Genomic DNA, 17,321 nt, shown 5'->3' on the forward strand with positions numbered 1-17,321 from the left:
ATCCTCCTGGATTCTTGGCATTTTCCTTTCTTCATCCTCTTGGATTCTGGGCGACGTCCTCATTATTTTCATCCTCTTGGATTCTTAGCATCATCCTCTTGGATTCTTGGCATCCTCCTCATCCTCTTGGATTCTTGGCATACTCTTGGATTCTTGGCATCCTCCTTGTCCTCATCCTCTTGGATTCTTGGTATTCTCCTTGCCTCATTTTCTTGGATTTTTGGCGACGTCCTCATTCTTTTCATCCTCTTGATTTTCTTGGCATCCTTTTGGATTCTTGTCATTTTCCTTGCCTCATCTCTTGGATTCTGGGCGACGTCCTAATTATTCTCATCTTCTTGGATTCTTGGATTCCTCCTCGTCCTCCTCATCCTCTTAGATTCTTTGCCTCCTCCTCATAATCGTAACCTCCACATTATCCTCTTTGCCGTGGCTGCTTGGCCTCTTCCTCATTGTCTTGGACTCATCTACATGAAAAAAAGTGAGGGCAGGCATATTTTTTTTATACATTGACCCTTTTTTTTTGTAATACTTTTAATTGGCCTTAATTTTTTCAAGGGTGGCCACTTTTGGTGTAAGGTTTCACCATTCAAGTTTTGCCACCGAGTTTTTGTCCAAATAGTTTTAAGTCCTCTGTAATCTTGAGGGTCACCCTTCCTCATGGTGCCATATTTAACTTTATATATTACATAGTGAATATACAGCATTCTGTCCCTAGACTTGTATGCTTGTTAAATTATATATTCAAGAGTAAGTGTAACTATTTTATATTGTATTTAAAGGGGTTACACATTAATTAATATTTTTTTCTTAAATGGGTTGTGTGCTATAGAATACCTATAAAAACAAAAAATAAATAAAAGTATGGAACGTAACCGTCAATAATTTATCATGTTAGAAGTTTGGTTTGGATAAATATTTCAAAATTTAATTTATAGCCCATTTTTTTATTTATGCGTATTCTCTTTATACTGTTCTGTTCATAAGTAGTGACATAAAATGCCACCCTGTGATAAAATGCTGACTGAAGCTCAGTACAGTAGCATTGCTTATGCTTAACGATTGAGCATGAAGTTTACAAATGTCCCTCATATAATGAGTGTTGTATTGCCAATTTAAAAAGTTTCCCCTTAAAGTGTACCTACTTACTTACTTACCCTCAAAATAATCTTGCCAGTGAAAGATCTCATAATTTTATTCAAATAGGATGATTATCTTTTCATGAAGAAAACTTCAATGAACACCAGAGTTATTTCACAGTTTTTAGTAAATTTTACAGTTTTATATTAGTGTAAAAAAATGATCATGCATACTAAAGAGCTGAGCACGTATTTTGTGAGAAAATTAGTCTTTTTTTTGTTATTTTTTATTCCATTATGGTCTCGTGCATATAGCAAGTTGACTGTTTGCTGCAGATTAGGTTTGCTATAAAAAATATTTACTCCCACAAATTTAAGAATATACTAATTTTAATTTTTTTTTAAAAATCAAGTTGTTTCACACGTGTGTAATTTTTAAAATTTTCAATGCATGGATTAGCTAATTACTATACATGAGTCAAGTATTTCGTATAGTATGTTGGCGATAAACTAAAGTGTGTTTGCTTTACGTGTGCATACGTGTGATTACTGACGTGTGAGCCTGGATGTCAGCAGGACTGCGAGAAGCAAGATTATCATAGTGAATTGCTCCATTACGGTACTAAAAATATGTCGATTGATACAAATGAATAATCACTATTCTATAATTGTAAAATTAGGTTCCGAAAGGGAAAAAAAAATAATTGGACGGTCTCTGGGTAAAAAGGTAACAAGTCAAGAATTCACATTTTTTTGCAGGAGAAACAAAAAAAAACTTAGATAAAAATAGAATTTAAATACTTAAATTTTTTCTCGCGTTATTATTTTATTTACCAACTTGGTTGCTAATGATTAAAAATGCATTACACATTCTGAGTATACTTAAAGAGTTTATTGCCGGAATAAACTAAAAAAAAATCACCAAAATGTGACTTGTTACCTTTTACCCGGAGACCGTCCAGTTATGAGCGAGTGTCAAGGAAGTGTTTGCCGGCGGTGGAAGCGAGCTGGACGGGGGGAAATGTCGCGAGCAGGTGGCAGCGCCCCGCCCGGCATGATGCAGCACCCCATGAGGCCCCCGGGACCGCCCGGCGGGCAGCCGCCCACCCAGTCCCCGATGACGGCGCAGATGGCGCCGCCCACGGGACCGGCTCCTCCCCCCCAGCAGCAGCAGCAGGCGCCGCCGGGACCCCCTCCGCCGGCCCAGGGTCCCCCCCTGCCGCAGCATCAGCCCCCTCCGCCGCAGCCCCCGCTCGTACTGCAGCCGTCGCCGCCCATGATGCGCATGCCGCAGATGCCCCCGCAGATGCCCCCGCAGATGCCCCCCCAGATGCCCCCGCAGCAGCAGCAGCAGGTGCCGGACGCCATGATGCCCCAGCAGGCCCCCCCGCCGCCCCCGCCGCCGCCGCAGCGACCCCCCGCCCCCGTGCAGCAGCCCTTCACGCCGCAGCAGAAGCAGAACAAGCTGACCACGCTGAGCCGGCCCGTGGGCATCGACCCGCTGCTCATCCTGCAGGAGCGGGAGAACAGGTGCCCGTCGCCACCACCACTTCACTCTTGCACGTACTATCTTAAAACTTAAAAAAAACAAACATATTATTTATAATTAGGAATGGGCTGAGTTTCAGATTTCTCGAATTCGAATCGCGAAGAGCAACAAAAAAAAACATATTATTCATCATAAGGAATGGGTTGAATTTCAGTTTTCCCGAATTTGAATCGCAAAGAGCAACAATAAAAACATATTATTTATCTTAAGGAGTGGGTTGAATTTCAGTTTTCTCGAATTTTAATCGCAAAGAGCAACTTTAAAATCTACCCATTGATTCTGAATATGTCGTCTCGAGTATAAAAAAAAAATATGATAATGCTCTAGAAACTAATTATTAGCTAAAATTTTTCCTGAATCGGTGCATATCATAATAGTTATATTTGCACAGTTACGTATTAAAAGTACAAAATATATCTGGACGAAAATATATAGGACGAAAGAGTTTTCAGTGTTGAATTGAATTATTTCCTCAGTTATTCGTATTTTAATATTTTTTTTTTACCTTGTAATCAAATGTTTAAAATTTTAAAGAGTAGATGTTAATGATTTTTTTACTGCCCAACAGTTTTTTTTACATATCTCAATTATGAGTTTTTCGTTATTATGATAACTATGTACTGTGATGACTTGATTATAATACATCCTTGAATTGTAGTAAGATGTTTACTATACATTTAACTGGAATATTAGATGACTCGGAACTAAATAAAATGTTTTATTTTATATAAATAATTATTTTTTGAATTTAAATGCTTTTAGCCCACTTGAAATAAACAGTGGAAGCAATCTATACTAGTCTGTGAGATCATAGGCAGTAGGCACCATAGTTAGAATCGATAAAATATTGTCGTTGACACACAACTAATTACAATACAGTAAAACCCATTTAGGGTGTTTCTGCACAGCACTATTTCCCATCTAACACAGTCAAATGTTTCAGTCACACAATAGTGTCCTAGCATCCATATATATTGTGCAGTGGAATCCTGTTATAATGCTTTTCAAGAGGGCGTAAGTAAAATAATATTATAAGCAGGTAATATCAATTTAGTAGTTGTCATTTTTTGAACTTTTTTTCAATGACTTCGTCAAGCTATGTAAATAAATATAAAGTTAAAACTACTGATGGGTACATTCGATGCTCAAATTTGCTTAACCAATCCAACAATTTTTCTACTTCATCATGCTTTCTTCTTCCATTTTCAATTTTCTTTTTAAAGACACACTGCTACATTTCTGTAAAATTCTCTCACGATTTGCAATGACATTTAGAGTGGTAATACCTGTTTCAAATTCCTTCGCTACTTGAAAATGTGTAATTTGGGATTCATACCTACGAATAAAATAAACTCCATTAGAAAACACATTTGTTTTGCCATCATGGAATAGTCTGCAAACTAAAATGTTGTAAGACGGAATATGTATATACATCTGAAAACACGCTAGAATGGCAAGAAATGGAAAGATTTGTAATTTTTTTGACACTTAACTGCGAACGTTATGTAACGTACCTTATATACATATTTCGAATGCACAGCATTAGCCAGCACTTACATGTAGCGCTAGAGTTTTGGCACACTTACATTTTGTTTTTGCACACAATCCTATTTGAACACACTACATCTATAGACCTATAGTATAATAGTGATTGTAAACAAAAAGAATGTATTTAAGTGTAAAATAAGACTTTTAACTTCTTAAACATCATAGATCATATAAATGTTGAAATAGGTTTTTTTTAAAAATTTTTGGAACATTTATTGAATGTTATAAAGCAAACGTTATAAGCAGGAAACGCACCATTCGTGAAATGTTATATGCAGAGTAAAATACATTTTCGTAATGGGGAAATTTTTTGGGACTTAATATAAGCAGATAAACATTGTAGGCAGAAACATTTTAACAGGGTTGTACTGTATTTCTTATTAAACAATTGGGCAGTGTCTGTCATTGATACCCTGTACGGCCTGCGACGCAGGGTTGCCTCGCGTATCGCCATGCGTATCGAGGAGCTGACCAACCTGGCCACCACTCTTCCCGAAGACCTGAAGATCAAGGCCATGATAGAACTGCGTGCTCTGAGAGTGCTGAACTTCCAGCGGCAACTTCGTGGCGAGGTACGTTTCAGACATTCGCACGGCAGGTTACCTGTTTACTCGTGAAAATTGTAGTATGAGTCCTAAATTAATTTGTTAACTTATTTGAGTGGTACAGCACCATTCATTTCATTTTTGCAAGTAGAAACACAAATGAAACAGGAATCATTGTATGTGAATTTACGTTTTCACAAAGCTCTATGTCCAAATTTGAATTTTTATACACATCTTGTGTACCATAAATCAGTTGCTCGTGGTTTAAAATTTTTAATTGAATATTTTAACACATTTAAACCTTAAAAAAGTGGCTTCATATTTTTCAGCGTTTTGGTTTTGTTATTTGGTCTCCGTTAACCTGTCTTTTTTTTAAATTTAGAATACAAATATAAAATTGTTCACAAATGTATAAAATTTTTCTAATTGAATCAAAAAACATACTGTGAATTTTTTTTGCCAACTCGCAGAACTCCAAGAAAAATTGAAGCAAAATTCAGTCAAATTAAAATGAGACAACTATACATGAACAATAATAGTGTGTTTTAAAATACTAGAAATTAAAAAAATAGCGTTAAACTATTTGGTTAACCAGTTAAAAAAAAATTATTATTGATCTATCTGATTTTATACATGAAATTGAGTATGTATTTTAAATTCTGTATATATTAGAGCCGCATAGGATCCCAAAATTAGATAAAAAGTTTTGGGATCTCTGTGGAGGGATTCTGGCATGGCCCGTGCTATTGACAACCTCTTGTATAAAGGTGTAGTGTGGTGTGTATAATATGTAGTGAGTGAAGTATTGCTTCCAATAATACCACATGTTATTCCTGTGCGAACCCAGAAAAACAGAAATGGCAATTGAATATTCATTAAATTGAATTTTTCCCCGGTGTCACTTGTCTGGAAATTTCAAGCAGGAGTAATGCTGGGTTCCATTTGAAAGAAAGAGTTATAAGAGTGGGAACCGGGGGAGGAATGTTATTTTCGGGTGGCGCTGAGCGGTGCTTGTATGCGGGCCAGATCCTGATGTACACGCGGCGCGACACGACGCTGGAGACGGCGGCGTACGTGAAGGCGTACAAGCGCACCAAGCGGCAGGGCCTGAGGGAGGCGCGCGCCACGGAGAAGCTCGAGAAGCAGCAGAAGCTGGAGGCCGAGAGGAAGCGGCGACAGAAGCACCAGGTGGGTGCGGCCCGGCCCGAACACTGTCGCTGTCACTGCACAACGCTTCGTTTGCAACTTTCCGTTGCAATCTGCGCACGAGCGAACATCTCTTACGGCATCTTTAAGTAGTTAGGGGAAAAGCTTGTTTACCCACTGGATTAAACACTGGGTCCGAAATGAGGCACCTTCGGGGTTTACACCCATGTTTCGTTTTTCTGAACTCTCGACGCAAATGCTGCACACTGCAGGTGGCAAGAGTTTGAATGAAGCCTTACCTGTCAAACCTATCGTCACATAACCTGCTCTTGTCTCTTAAGGCTTAACCTATTTCGGTGATGAGTGGTGCATTTACATGCTTTTCGGTGTTATTTTGGTTTTGTTGCAATTCACCGTGTAATCTTGTCTCTAGTCAGTGACCATTGTAATGGTTGCGATTGCCCATTTCAAATCTCCAATTATCTTACAGTGGTTACAGGCTTTAGCCTGTAAATGAAAATGAGTCTTTTGCAAGGTTTCAAATACAGGGAAGACATTACTTCCAGGCTCATAGCGAAACACTATTAGTCACGACCAGAATTGACTTTATTAAACTATATGCTAACATAAAGAGCCAGTTCGTAGTAGTATTAGTAATTTTTTTTTTTTACAAAATAACATTAAGTTTTAATAGAATAAGTCATGATCTTTTCATCCCAATAAGGAAAAGGATAAAAAGTCAAAATCTGACTAGTATTCTTTTTCCCTGGCAGTCTAGATTAATGCCCTGTCTTGCAAAAAAATTATTATAAATAACGCAGAACTGAAATCATGCCAGAACATTTTAATAAAAAAAAAACATGAAAGTGGGAGGGAGGTTAAAGTTCCATTTTATTTTAATGGTTTTTGCAGTGAGGAAGTATTATTTAAAATTTTTTTTATTGGACATACACTAAGGCTGGTAACACACTGTATGTGATAAGAAGCCTCAATAACAGACATAGTCCATACAGCGCAACCAGGAGGGATGTGTGTGCCCAAAGCAACGTACGGGTTGTTCCGTCAGAAGTGTGCGTGCGCGTGCCCGCAGGAGTTCCTGATCTCGGTACTGCAGCACGGCAAGGACTTCAAGGAGTACCACCGCAACAACGTGGCGCGAGTGACGCGCCTCAACAAGGCCGTGCTCAACTACCACGCCAACGCGGAGCGCGAGCAGAAGAAGGAGCAGGAGCGCATCGAGAAGGAGCGCATGCGTCGCCTCATGGCCGAGGACGAGGAGGGCTACAGGTGGGCGGCCGATCACACGCGCCCCCTTCCCTCTATAACACCTGACACGCACCGTATACACTCCCCCTTCCCCGTATCACATCTGACACACACCTAATACACTCCCCCTTCCCCGTATCACATCTGACACACACCTAATACACTCCCCCTTCCCTGTATCACACCTGACACACACCTAATACACTCCCCCTTCCCCGTATCACATCTGACACACACCTAATACACTCCCCCTTCCCTGTATCACACCTGACACACACCTAATACACACCTCCTTCCCCGTATCACATCTGACACACACCTAATACACTCCCCCTTCCCCGTATCACATCTGATACGCACCGTATACAATCCCCCTTCCCCGTATCACATCTGATACACACCGTATAACTCCCCCTTCCCTGTATCACATCTGACACGCACCGTATACACTCCCCCTTCCCCGTATCACATCTGACACACACCGTATGCACTCCCCCTTCCCTGTATCACATCTGACACACACCTAATACACTCCCCCTTCCCTGTATCACACCTGACACGCACCGTATACACTCCCCCTTCCCCGTATCACATCTGACACACACCTAATACACTCCCCCTTCCCTGTATCACACCTGACACACACCTAATACACTCCCCCTTCCCCGTATCACATCTGACACACACCTAATACACTCCCCCTTCCCTGTATCACACCTGACACACACCTAATACACACCTCCTTCCCCGTATCACATCTGACACACACCTAATACACTCCCCCTTCCCCGTATCACATCTGATACGCACCGTATACAATCCCCCTTCCCCGTATCACATCTGATACACACCGTATACACTCCCCCTTCCCTGTATCACATCTGACACACACCGTATGCACTCCCCCTTCCCTGTATCACATCTGACACACACCTAATACACTCCCCCTTCCCTGTATCACATCTGACACACACCGTATGCACTCCCCCTTCCCTGTATCACATCTGACACACACCTAATACACTCCCCCTTCCCCGTATCACATCTGACACGCACCATATACACTCCCCCTTCCCCGTATCACATCTGACACGCACCGTATACACTCCCCCTTCCCCGTATCACATCTGACACACACCGTATGCACTCCCCCTTCCCCGTATCACATCTGACACACACCTAATACACTTCCCCTTCCCTGTATCACATCTGACACGCACCGTATACACTCCCCCTTCCCCGTATCACATCTGACACACACCTAATACACTCTCCCTTCCCTGTATCACACCTGACACACACCTAATACACTCCCCCTTCCCCGTATCACATCTGACACGCACCGTATGCACTCCCCCTTCCCCGTATCACATCTGACACGCACCGTATACACTCCCCCTTCCCCGTATCACATCTGACACACACCTAATACACTCCCCCTTCCCCGTATCACATCTGACACACACCCAATACACTCCCCCTTCCCTGTATCACATCTGACACACACCTAATACACTCCCCCTTCCCCGTATCACATCTGACAGGGGACGTACCACAACGCCGAAATACCACAACGCCGAACGTACAATAATGCCGAAAACCATAACGCTGAAATGCCAAATTGACTACAACGCCGACAGCTAGAAAACTGCTGTTCCACAACGCCGAAATACATTAACCCCGAAAAATGTCATTACAGGACTGCCACAAAGGTAGCCCCACCCCTCCCCGCAGCAACATTTTTCGGCGTTACTGTTTTTGACGTTGTTGTACACAGCAGTTGTCTAGCTGTCGGCGTTGCGGTAATTTGGCATTCGGCGTTATGGTATTCGGTGTTATTGTATGTTCGGCGTTGTGGTAACCACCCCATCTGACACAAACCATATATACTCCCCCCTTCCTTCCTTTCTTCACCGAGGTGCACTTTTTGGTTTCTGGATTCGTAATTCTCAATTATTCGCTACGTCCTGAATGTGTGAGCGCAAGTAAATGACATTAAATTTAGGGTTATTACGTATTTTCTAGCGGTGCTTCAATGCTATAGCTGATTTTAGGCGATTGACCAATTGAACTTGACTGTTTAGTTGCTGAACCAGAATATCATAACTAGCAGCATGTTTGGGGAAAAAAAAGTTAGTTGTTTAGGAACACTAAACTTTGTACCTTAAAAATTCATTATAGCAATTATAATAATAACTTTTAGCATTTTGAATTTGAAATTTAGCATTTTGTAGCATTTTTAAAAACAAGATTTAGCCAATTCTCTCATTTTACATTACTGAAGAAAAGTATATTTTTAAAAAGCATTAAATAATACACATATTCATTATTAACAATCACAGAAATAAAAATCTAGCACAACTACAAAGATAGCCCATCTTGGCAGGTTTCCAAACAACTTTTTGGCACTTATGAGTGCAATAAATTGAATACTTAAAATTACAATAAATATTTTTTAGCGGTGTTCATGGCCATAGTTGATGTAGAGTGCACAAATAATGTTATTGACACTAGTTTTTTTTTTTTTTTTTTTTTTTTTCATTTTTCGCCTTCTTTTGGTTTTTGATCATGTCAGAAACCGTTGCGTGCCGTTTTACCGACTTTTTTTCTTCATCCGATTTCTCGGTGAATCTTTTTTTTTGCAGCCTGATGTCCCTCAGATTTAATGTGCTTTTCAAGTACATTTTTTTTTTTCCACTCCAGACGGCGAATACATAAATTGCACATTAAAATATTCGTATCACTTTCGTAGAACTGTTCACTTTTGTATTCATTTATGCGATTGTGAATGGAAATTACGTTTCGTCCCATTTTTACCACGAGAAATAACAGTATACAACACATTCACGAGTATGCACGTATTTGTAAACACACCACCTTCCACAGACTACAGAACAACGTGGCTTTCACGTGAAACAGCCAGAAAATGGGCGCGGCGAAACAGAGATGTCGCAAAATGGTGGCCTAAAAACTTGTGCTCTGCAAGATGACGGACACTCTTCCAGCTAGTTGTTCTTTGCTTTGTTTACAATTGCGAGGCACGGATGGCCATTTTTCATTCAATATTTACGAGCAATACGTAGTTGTTGTGAATGACGTGACAATAAGATACTTGTGCTGAATACGCCATAAAATGATGGTTTCTTTTGATACTGAACTGAAACGTAATACAATCGGTAAATAAATTGTGTAGGGTGAAGACGAATCTACGTTTTTTTACCTTGATTTCGCATTTATTTCGGAATATTCTAGATTTCGCATTTTATAGCGGAAAAAATATAATTTAGCATATTTTCGCATCTATTTCGCGAAAACGAAAAATCACCATCCTTAATTATAACCCACGTGAACAACAATAAAATTAACCAATTTCGCCACAAAAGTTTCTCGAAATCACATTTAAAAATGATTAGAATTTGTTGAAGAAAAAAGTTACACAAAAAGTATATATTTTAAAACTAAAAATAAAAACCTGTAAGTTTATATATTTTTACTTAGTCAGCTTTAAATGAAATTTATGAATGAATCACTGGCTTCATTAGTTGATGCATACAAACTAGTTTAAGTATGAACAATAGTACAGGTGTCTACAGTTAGTTTTACTTGATTAAAAAAATTCATTTAAACGAACGTACGTGTTCATAATGGTGTAAGCCAGTGCATGTCTTCTCCTTGACGTGGGGTCCGTGCGCTCGCAGGAAGCTGATCGACCAGAAGAAGGACAAGAGGCTGGCGTTCCTGCTGTCGCAGACGGACGAGTACATCGGCAACCTCACCGAGATGGTGAAGCAGCACAAGATGGAGCAGCGACGCAAGCAGCAGGAGATGAAGCGCAAGAAGGTTCCGTTCCGCTTGTTCTCCCTTCTCCTCCTCGGATCTCGGATCTAGCAATTAGTTTGCCCCTGGCTTGCAGCACAGGTTCTCGCTCGAATCACAGCCAGAAACTATCCCGTTATTGTGGACAAGTCTTTTTCAAATGAGAGACTAACAGAAGTAAAAAAATATACAGTTATGTCCGTAATAGAATATGCCAGTTTCAGTTTATAACATTCTAATTTAGACTTCTTACAACAAATCAGACATCAAATTGAAGGTAAACTAACCTAGTTTTTCTAACAAATGTTCAATATGTGCACCTTTAGTTATGTGGCACACATCCAACCTAAAGACCAATTCTTCCCACAATTTACGGAAGCAGCCTCTTCAATTCTGTCTCTCAACGCTGTCAAATCATTAGGTTAGCAGCCAAAAGTATAGACACAATCTTTTATAAAGCCCCTAAAGAAAAAAATGTGCATGGTGTTATCTCAGGTGAACGTGGAGGCCAGCGAAAAAAAAAGAGCTCTGTCGTCTCGATCATTGCGACCAATCCAACGGTCAGGGACTTGTACGTTCAACCACTCTCATGCAAAGAGATTCCAATCGGGAGGGGCTCCATCCTGCTGCCAAATAAAATTTACAGGTTCGCCCTCTACTAATTGGGGGAAAGAGCCGTTCCTTTAACATAGGTGGTGCTGCAAGCGAGAAAACAACAAAGCAGTACTCGCACATGCGTTGATCTAGAGCTGTTTAACTTAATCTTTGTGACCTTAAACCAACATACTACAATGCTTACAGTTTATGCTATTAAATTTATAACTGTGACAATCTCTTATGATTGTACTGTATATTAAATCCGTTTTTTGCCATTGAATACACACCAAACATACGACAGTGATTAATATTAACAAGTTTTTTTTTTCAATTGACCTGTTTTAAAGGCATATGTTTCATCCAAATTGAACATTCATTTGGTAAAATTCCTGTACGTGAACACATTTCATACGTATCACAGATAAATTTAGTAAATAAAATTTCTATAAGTATACGTACTTACTAATATTACTATTGTACCAGTCAAACATCTTTTGAAAACAAATATCTAATATATATTTCAGCAAATGTTGTGTGGCGTAGAGGCCATTTCTACAGTAAATATATTTAGCTGATTTTGTCAGTCATAAAAATTTATTGATGTCATAGAAATATTTTCATTTTGCTATTAAAATAAAAGCATCCTCTATGTAAAATGAATACCGAACACAACAGGTTTTTTTTTTTTTTTTTTTTACTGCAGGGAAGCGCAATTAAAATCCAGGCCATGAATTACTGAAATCAATGCAAAGTTACAAAGATTATAATGAAATAAATTGGGAAATTGCTGAAGAAGCGCACACAACAAATTCTTATGATACAAATAATTTTATTGCAATACAACATCACAAATACAATTTTTTTTTCCCTCCAGTTACATATACAGTAGAACCCTGTTATAATGTTTTTCAAGGGAGCACAAGAAAAAAACATTATAAGCAGGAAAACGTTATAAGCAGGAAATCTCAATTCAGCACTTAACAATGTTCGAGCTTTGTACCAATGGACTCACAAAGCTATGTAAACAACTTTAATGTTAAAACCAAAGATAGTATACTTGATACATGAATTTTCTGAAACAAGCCAACAATTTTTCAACTTCGTCTTGTTCCCTGGTTAAATTTTGTTTGTCTTTAAAGATACACTGCCACATTTTTTGTAAAATTGTCTCACGATTCATGATGACAACATTAAGAGTGAGAATGTCTACTCCTTCGCCACCTGAAAATGTTTAATTTTGGGATTCCTACGTATGAATGAAAAAAAAAAAAAAAATATATATATATATATATATATATATATATATATATATATATATATATATATATATATATATATATATATATATATATATATATATATATATATATATATATATATATATATATATATATATATTAGGCTTCTGCGAGCAGAAGATTTTCACTTCGAGTCGAGCTCGAGCGAGTTTGCTAAAATACTCGCGAGTATCGAGTCGAGTTCGAGTTTTTTTTTAAAGTTTATTGCACATAAATTTACTGTGATGGAGTAATAAAATGTGAGAACTTTTGAGAAAAATATGGAAATAAAAAAAGAAACCATTATCATTGTTAGCCTACTAAATAGATAGACCTACATTAGAGGTCTGCAAGCCTAAGAATTTTACTTTGAGCCAAGCTCGAGCGAGCTTACTTGAAAGTTCTCGAAGCTTGAGCTTTTGTGATACAGTTACACTTTTGGGAAATTATTTTTACCTTAAACTTAGTAGGTATAATGTTTGAATAAAGTATTAAAATGAAGTGGGCTTATTAATTTTGGGTAACTATTTACAGAGTGCTTTTATAATTTGCACTGCTAGGAAAAAAAACATGTTTTCCATTGAATCTAACCTGTTTCCATTGGTTCATTAGCAACTGATATCATCCAACTAACATAACCACAGTTTACAAGTACGTATATGTTTGTGTAAATGTAACATATCTTTGGAATAATTTCATCCTTGTCAATTTTTCTGGAGTCCTTACTGAGCTTCAACTAACTGAGCACCAAAAATCATGTTGTTTGAAAAGTACATTCACATTGTTTCAACATTTCCACTTTTCAGCACAAAAATTCTGAGAGAGATTGTCATAGAGTATTAAATTCTGTTCTTCAATCTATCATGCAGAAAAATAATTTGTTCTGCACGTTCAGGAGTTAAATTAGCTCTACGATTGGAGATGGTGTTTACAGCAGATGAGAAGCATTTCTCGCTGGCAACCTGTGTGGCTGGAATGCTTTAGTAAAATTGTTGGTAAATATGTAGAGTCGCGGTATATGCGGAAAAAAAATGCTAAAATTCCGAAAATACTTTTATTCTATGCTCTTTCACTTCCTCTTTTCAAATCAACCGGCGGAGATAAGAAATTCCAAATACTTTAGGAATATCGAATTTTTTAATTTTCATCACAATACCTGGGTATTCATGCGGCGATCACCATTGTTTCTGGTTTACGAGTATCTATTATGTTTCTTATTGGACAATTTTGTCACGTGACAGTTCCGTGATTGGCCAGTATTCAAATGAACCAATACGTGATTATTTATTTATTTATTAATGTTCCGTCGGAGGTATCGCGACGTAGGTGAACGACTACATCATTTCCTTCTAATGGCAAAGGAAATGTACCCGCCTCCAACTTAGGTGGGTTTTTAACGTTTCTAATTTTAAAGTCTTATTTTTTATTTGGATATTGTTGCGCAAGTAATAAGTAACAAAAATATTTTACGTGAGTTGTTAATGTTCATCATTTGTCCGGGTTTGTTAGGTCAGGTCAGTTACATTATAAATACTTTAAAACTAAAGAACCATTGAAATTAATTCACATTATTTTTTATGTCCGCTTAGTTTGAAAGTATTAATAATGTAACTGACCTGACCTAATCGACCATTTTATTTATTAAGCATTCACGAACATACGGCAAAATAACAAAAATGGCGTCGGTCTAATGGTTGTACAGGTGTTGTATTGCAAAATTAAAAAATTCTATATCTCCTAAAGTATTTGGAATTTCTTATCTCCGCCGGTTGATTTGAAAAGAGGAAGTGAAAGAGCATAGATTTTTAGCATTTTTTTTCGCATATACCGTTACTCTACATATTTACCAAATTGTTTAACCTCAAAATTAGTGTCAAATATCTGTAACTTGTCATTAAGTTTAATCAATTTCAAAGTAATAAAAATAGAAGCATTTTACTTAATTCAATTTACACTTGCAAAAAAAACTTACGCACAATAAACCTACATGGAAATTAAAGTCTTTTTCAATGTCCTGTAGTCTGAAATATGTTTACTCATGTCATCAAATGTAGAGCTGTATTGAAGAAGCCGATTTTGCCATTATTTAGTTGAATCGGCATTTCTGCCAACTTCCAATACTCTTGTTAATTTTCGGCCGATATTACTGAAAAACGAAAGAGAGACTGCCATAACCTAAAAATCCACGAGTACCCTTTTCACTTTTCGTAGTAGTACTGCATTCTTTCAGATCACATTATTTCTTAGCAACATGTGCCAACCGTACATATCAAGATTTAACATCCTTTTTTTTTCAATAATGTTCTTTAATTTTAATATGTCCTAAATAAATACATTACCATCACGGTAAATACACTTCTCGGTTATTACGGCAACTATAGTGCAAATGTGGTAACTATCATGCTTCTGCAGTAGTTATGGTATCTACAAAGAATCTTTAGTTCTTTTTATGGTAATTATCTTAAGATAACTATTGGAATTGTACTGCAGTTATGGTACATCATCCATATTTCTTCGTAAGTTGTTGTTCATTTGTCTTTTCTTCATATTTATATTTACGTGCGCCATTACTGGCAGGAACTTTCATAAAATTTTTAAACGGGACTTTATATCACACATTTAATGGCGTAAATGATGAGACCCCGGACAATTTAAACGCTTTTTACAGTAAAATGCGGGAAATGTTTCTGCATAAAGCGGGAAATACTTCCGCATAAAGCAGGAAAGTGATACATTAATGCTATGCGGAAAATTATAGAAGTAAAAAAAAATTAATCACGGAAATTCGTAAATCCCGGGTACGTAAAAATGATGTGTTCATGTATACGGTCGATCATGTTACATTATAAAGTAAAGGATAATAGTGTTGTAAGACTTTTATTCCGATATAATGAGAGTTTTTTTTTCTATAGGTAGAGTGCAAGAAAAGCTCGCTCGAATTTCGAGTTGTTGAAAACCACGAGCTCGAGTTCGAGTATTACTAAAAAACTCGACTCGAAACTCGAATTTCGAGTACTCGCAGGTGTCTAATATATATATATATATATATATATATATTTTTTTGTAAGCAAAAGAAAACACTTATAGTTATGCCCTCGCTCAATGGTTGGCAACTTAAATATTGTAGGACTATGTACGTGCATCTGAATACCCACTGGAATGGCAAGGAAGAGAAGAGTTGACTAAGGATGCCAACTGACACGTAACTATGAACATTGTGTACCTTCAGTATATTGCATAAAATTGTATTTTAACAAACTTCATGTATTGTATGGCAGTGATTGTAAACATATATAAAGGAAATTTTTTATCGTAAGTGTTGGAATAATTTGGTTTTAAAACATTTTTCCCCCATTTAATGAATGAGAAAGCAAACATTATAAGCAGGAAATTACACTATTTATGAACATTATAAGCAGGAAATAAATACATTATCCTTATGGGGGAAATATTGGGACTTTAAAAATATGACATTATAAGCAGGAAAACATTATATGCAGGAACATTATAACAGGGTTCTACTGTACAACTTTCCACAACAATATACTTTCACACGCAGCACTATTTCTCATTTCCTGGGGCTTTTAAATAATTTCAGGTTTCCTCAGCAACCACAATCTGTCAGTAATTTTTGCAAAGTTTTTTCTCACAGAAAAACTCACAACCACATGCGACATATCCGGCGTCCGTTAAGCAGTACCAAGTTAGCCAACCTTGGTGCTTGGCGGAATTGGTGCTGTGCAGTATTGCCGTGCGTTATCGTCAAGTTTCGAATAAGCTGCGCCCCGTGCACATTCAGGACAATAAAAAAAAAATTAACAAGCATTTGTTGTTTAAAATTAATTCAGTAAGAGAGGCACAATGAAGCAAATTAAAATAATTTTTTTTGGTCCATGCATTTTGGTACAATTTTTTGTCTGGAAATGACTTACTTTGAATTTCAAACTTTAAAATATTTCTTTTTTTTTATGATTTTGATTAAGTTTTTGTTAAATGCTTCTTAATTCCATGATATAACTTGCATTTCCATGCTAAATGGTGTATTAACTTTCATTTCGGTGTTATGACATGCTTTTAGGTGGTATTTCGGCTTAATCACAATTCACCATATAATTTTGTCTATTGTAATAGCCTACATCTGTACTCAGAACGTCAGGCCAGAAGCTTCGGTTCATTCAAAGAGTCTTGTATGTTTTTTTGAGAACATTGGTACGTGCTATGTGTGAGCTTGGCGTGTTTTTGCAGTAGCGCTCCAGGGCCCACACTGATTTTGAGCTGTCAGTCACTTGCCGCCCGCCCCCGGGGGGGGGGGGGGGGGGGGGGGGGGGGGGTCGGTTTAATTCCCTGCGGGATTCCACCCAGATTTTTACAAAGTGCGAAAAGTGATGGAAGTTAGCGTGAGCCTGTGGGTTCTCCCGTTCACGTCCTCTCCTCTGCATGCAAGTGATGACCACAGTGTGGAGTCGTTAAGGGGCCCGCCTCGTCAGGGGTGTATGTG

General features: G+C 38.0%; 1 protein-coding gene across 1 annotated transcript in view; it reads left to right on the top strand.

The window, feature by feature from the left end:
- Positions 1-17,321, top strand: part of LOC134540736 (ATP-dependent helicase brm) — a 91,191-nt gene that overhangs the window by 31,240 nt on the left and 42,630 nt on the right. Inside the window, exons 5-9 of the mRNA XM_063383633.1 lie at positions 2,114-2,609; positions 4,610-4,748; positions 5,748-5,909; positions 6,958-7,154; positions 10,832-10,973. Coding sequence (XP_063239703.1) covers positions 2,114-2,609; positions 4,610-4,748; positions 5,748-5,909; positions 6,958-7,154; positions 10,832-10,973 — 1,136 coding nt within the window. The remainder of the gene's footprint in view (positions 1-2,113; positions 2,610-4,609; positions 4,749-5,747; positions 5,910-6,957; positions 7,155-10,831; positions 10,974-17,321) is intronic.

The sequence above is a fragment of the Bacillus rossius genome, chromosome 17, assembly GCF_032445375.1.
Source record: "Bacillus rossius redtenbacheri isolate Brsri chromosome 17, Brsri_v3, whole genome shotgun sequence".
Classification (NCBI taxonomy): domain Eukaryota; kingdom Metazoa; phylum Arthropoda; class Insecta; order Phasmatodea; family Bacillidae; genus Bacillus; species Bacillus rossius.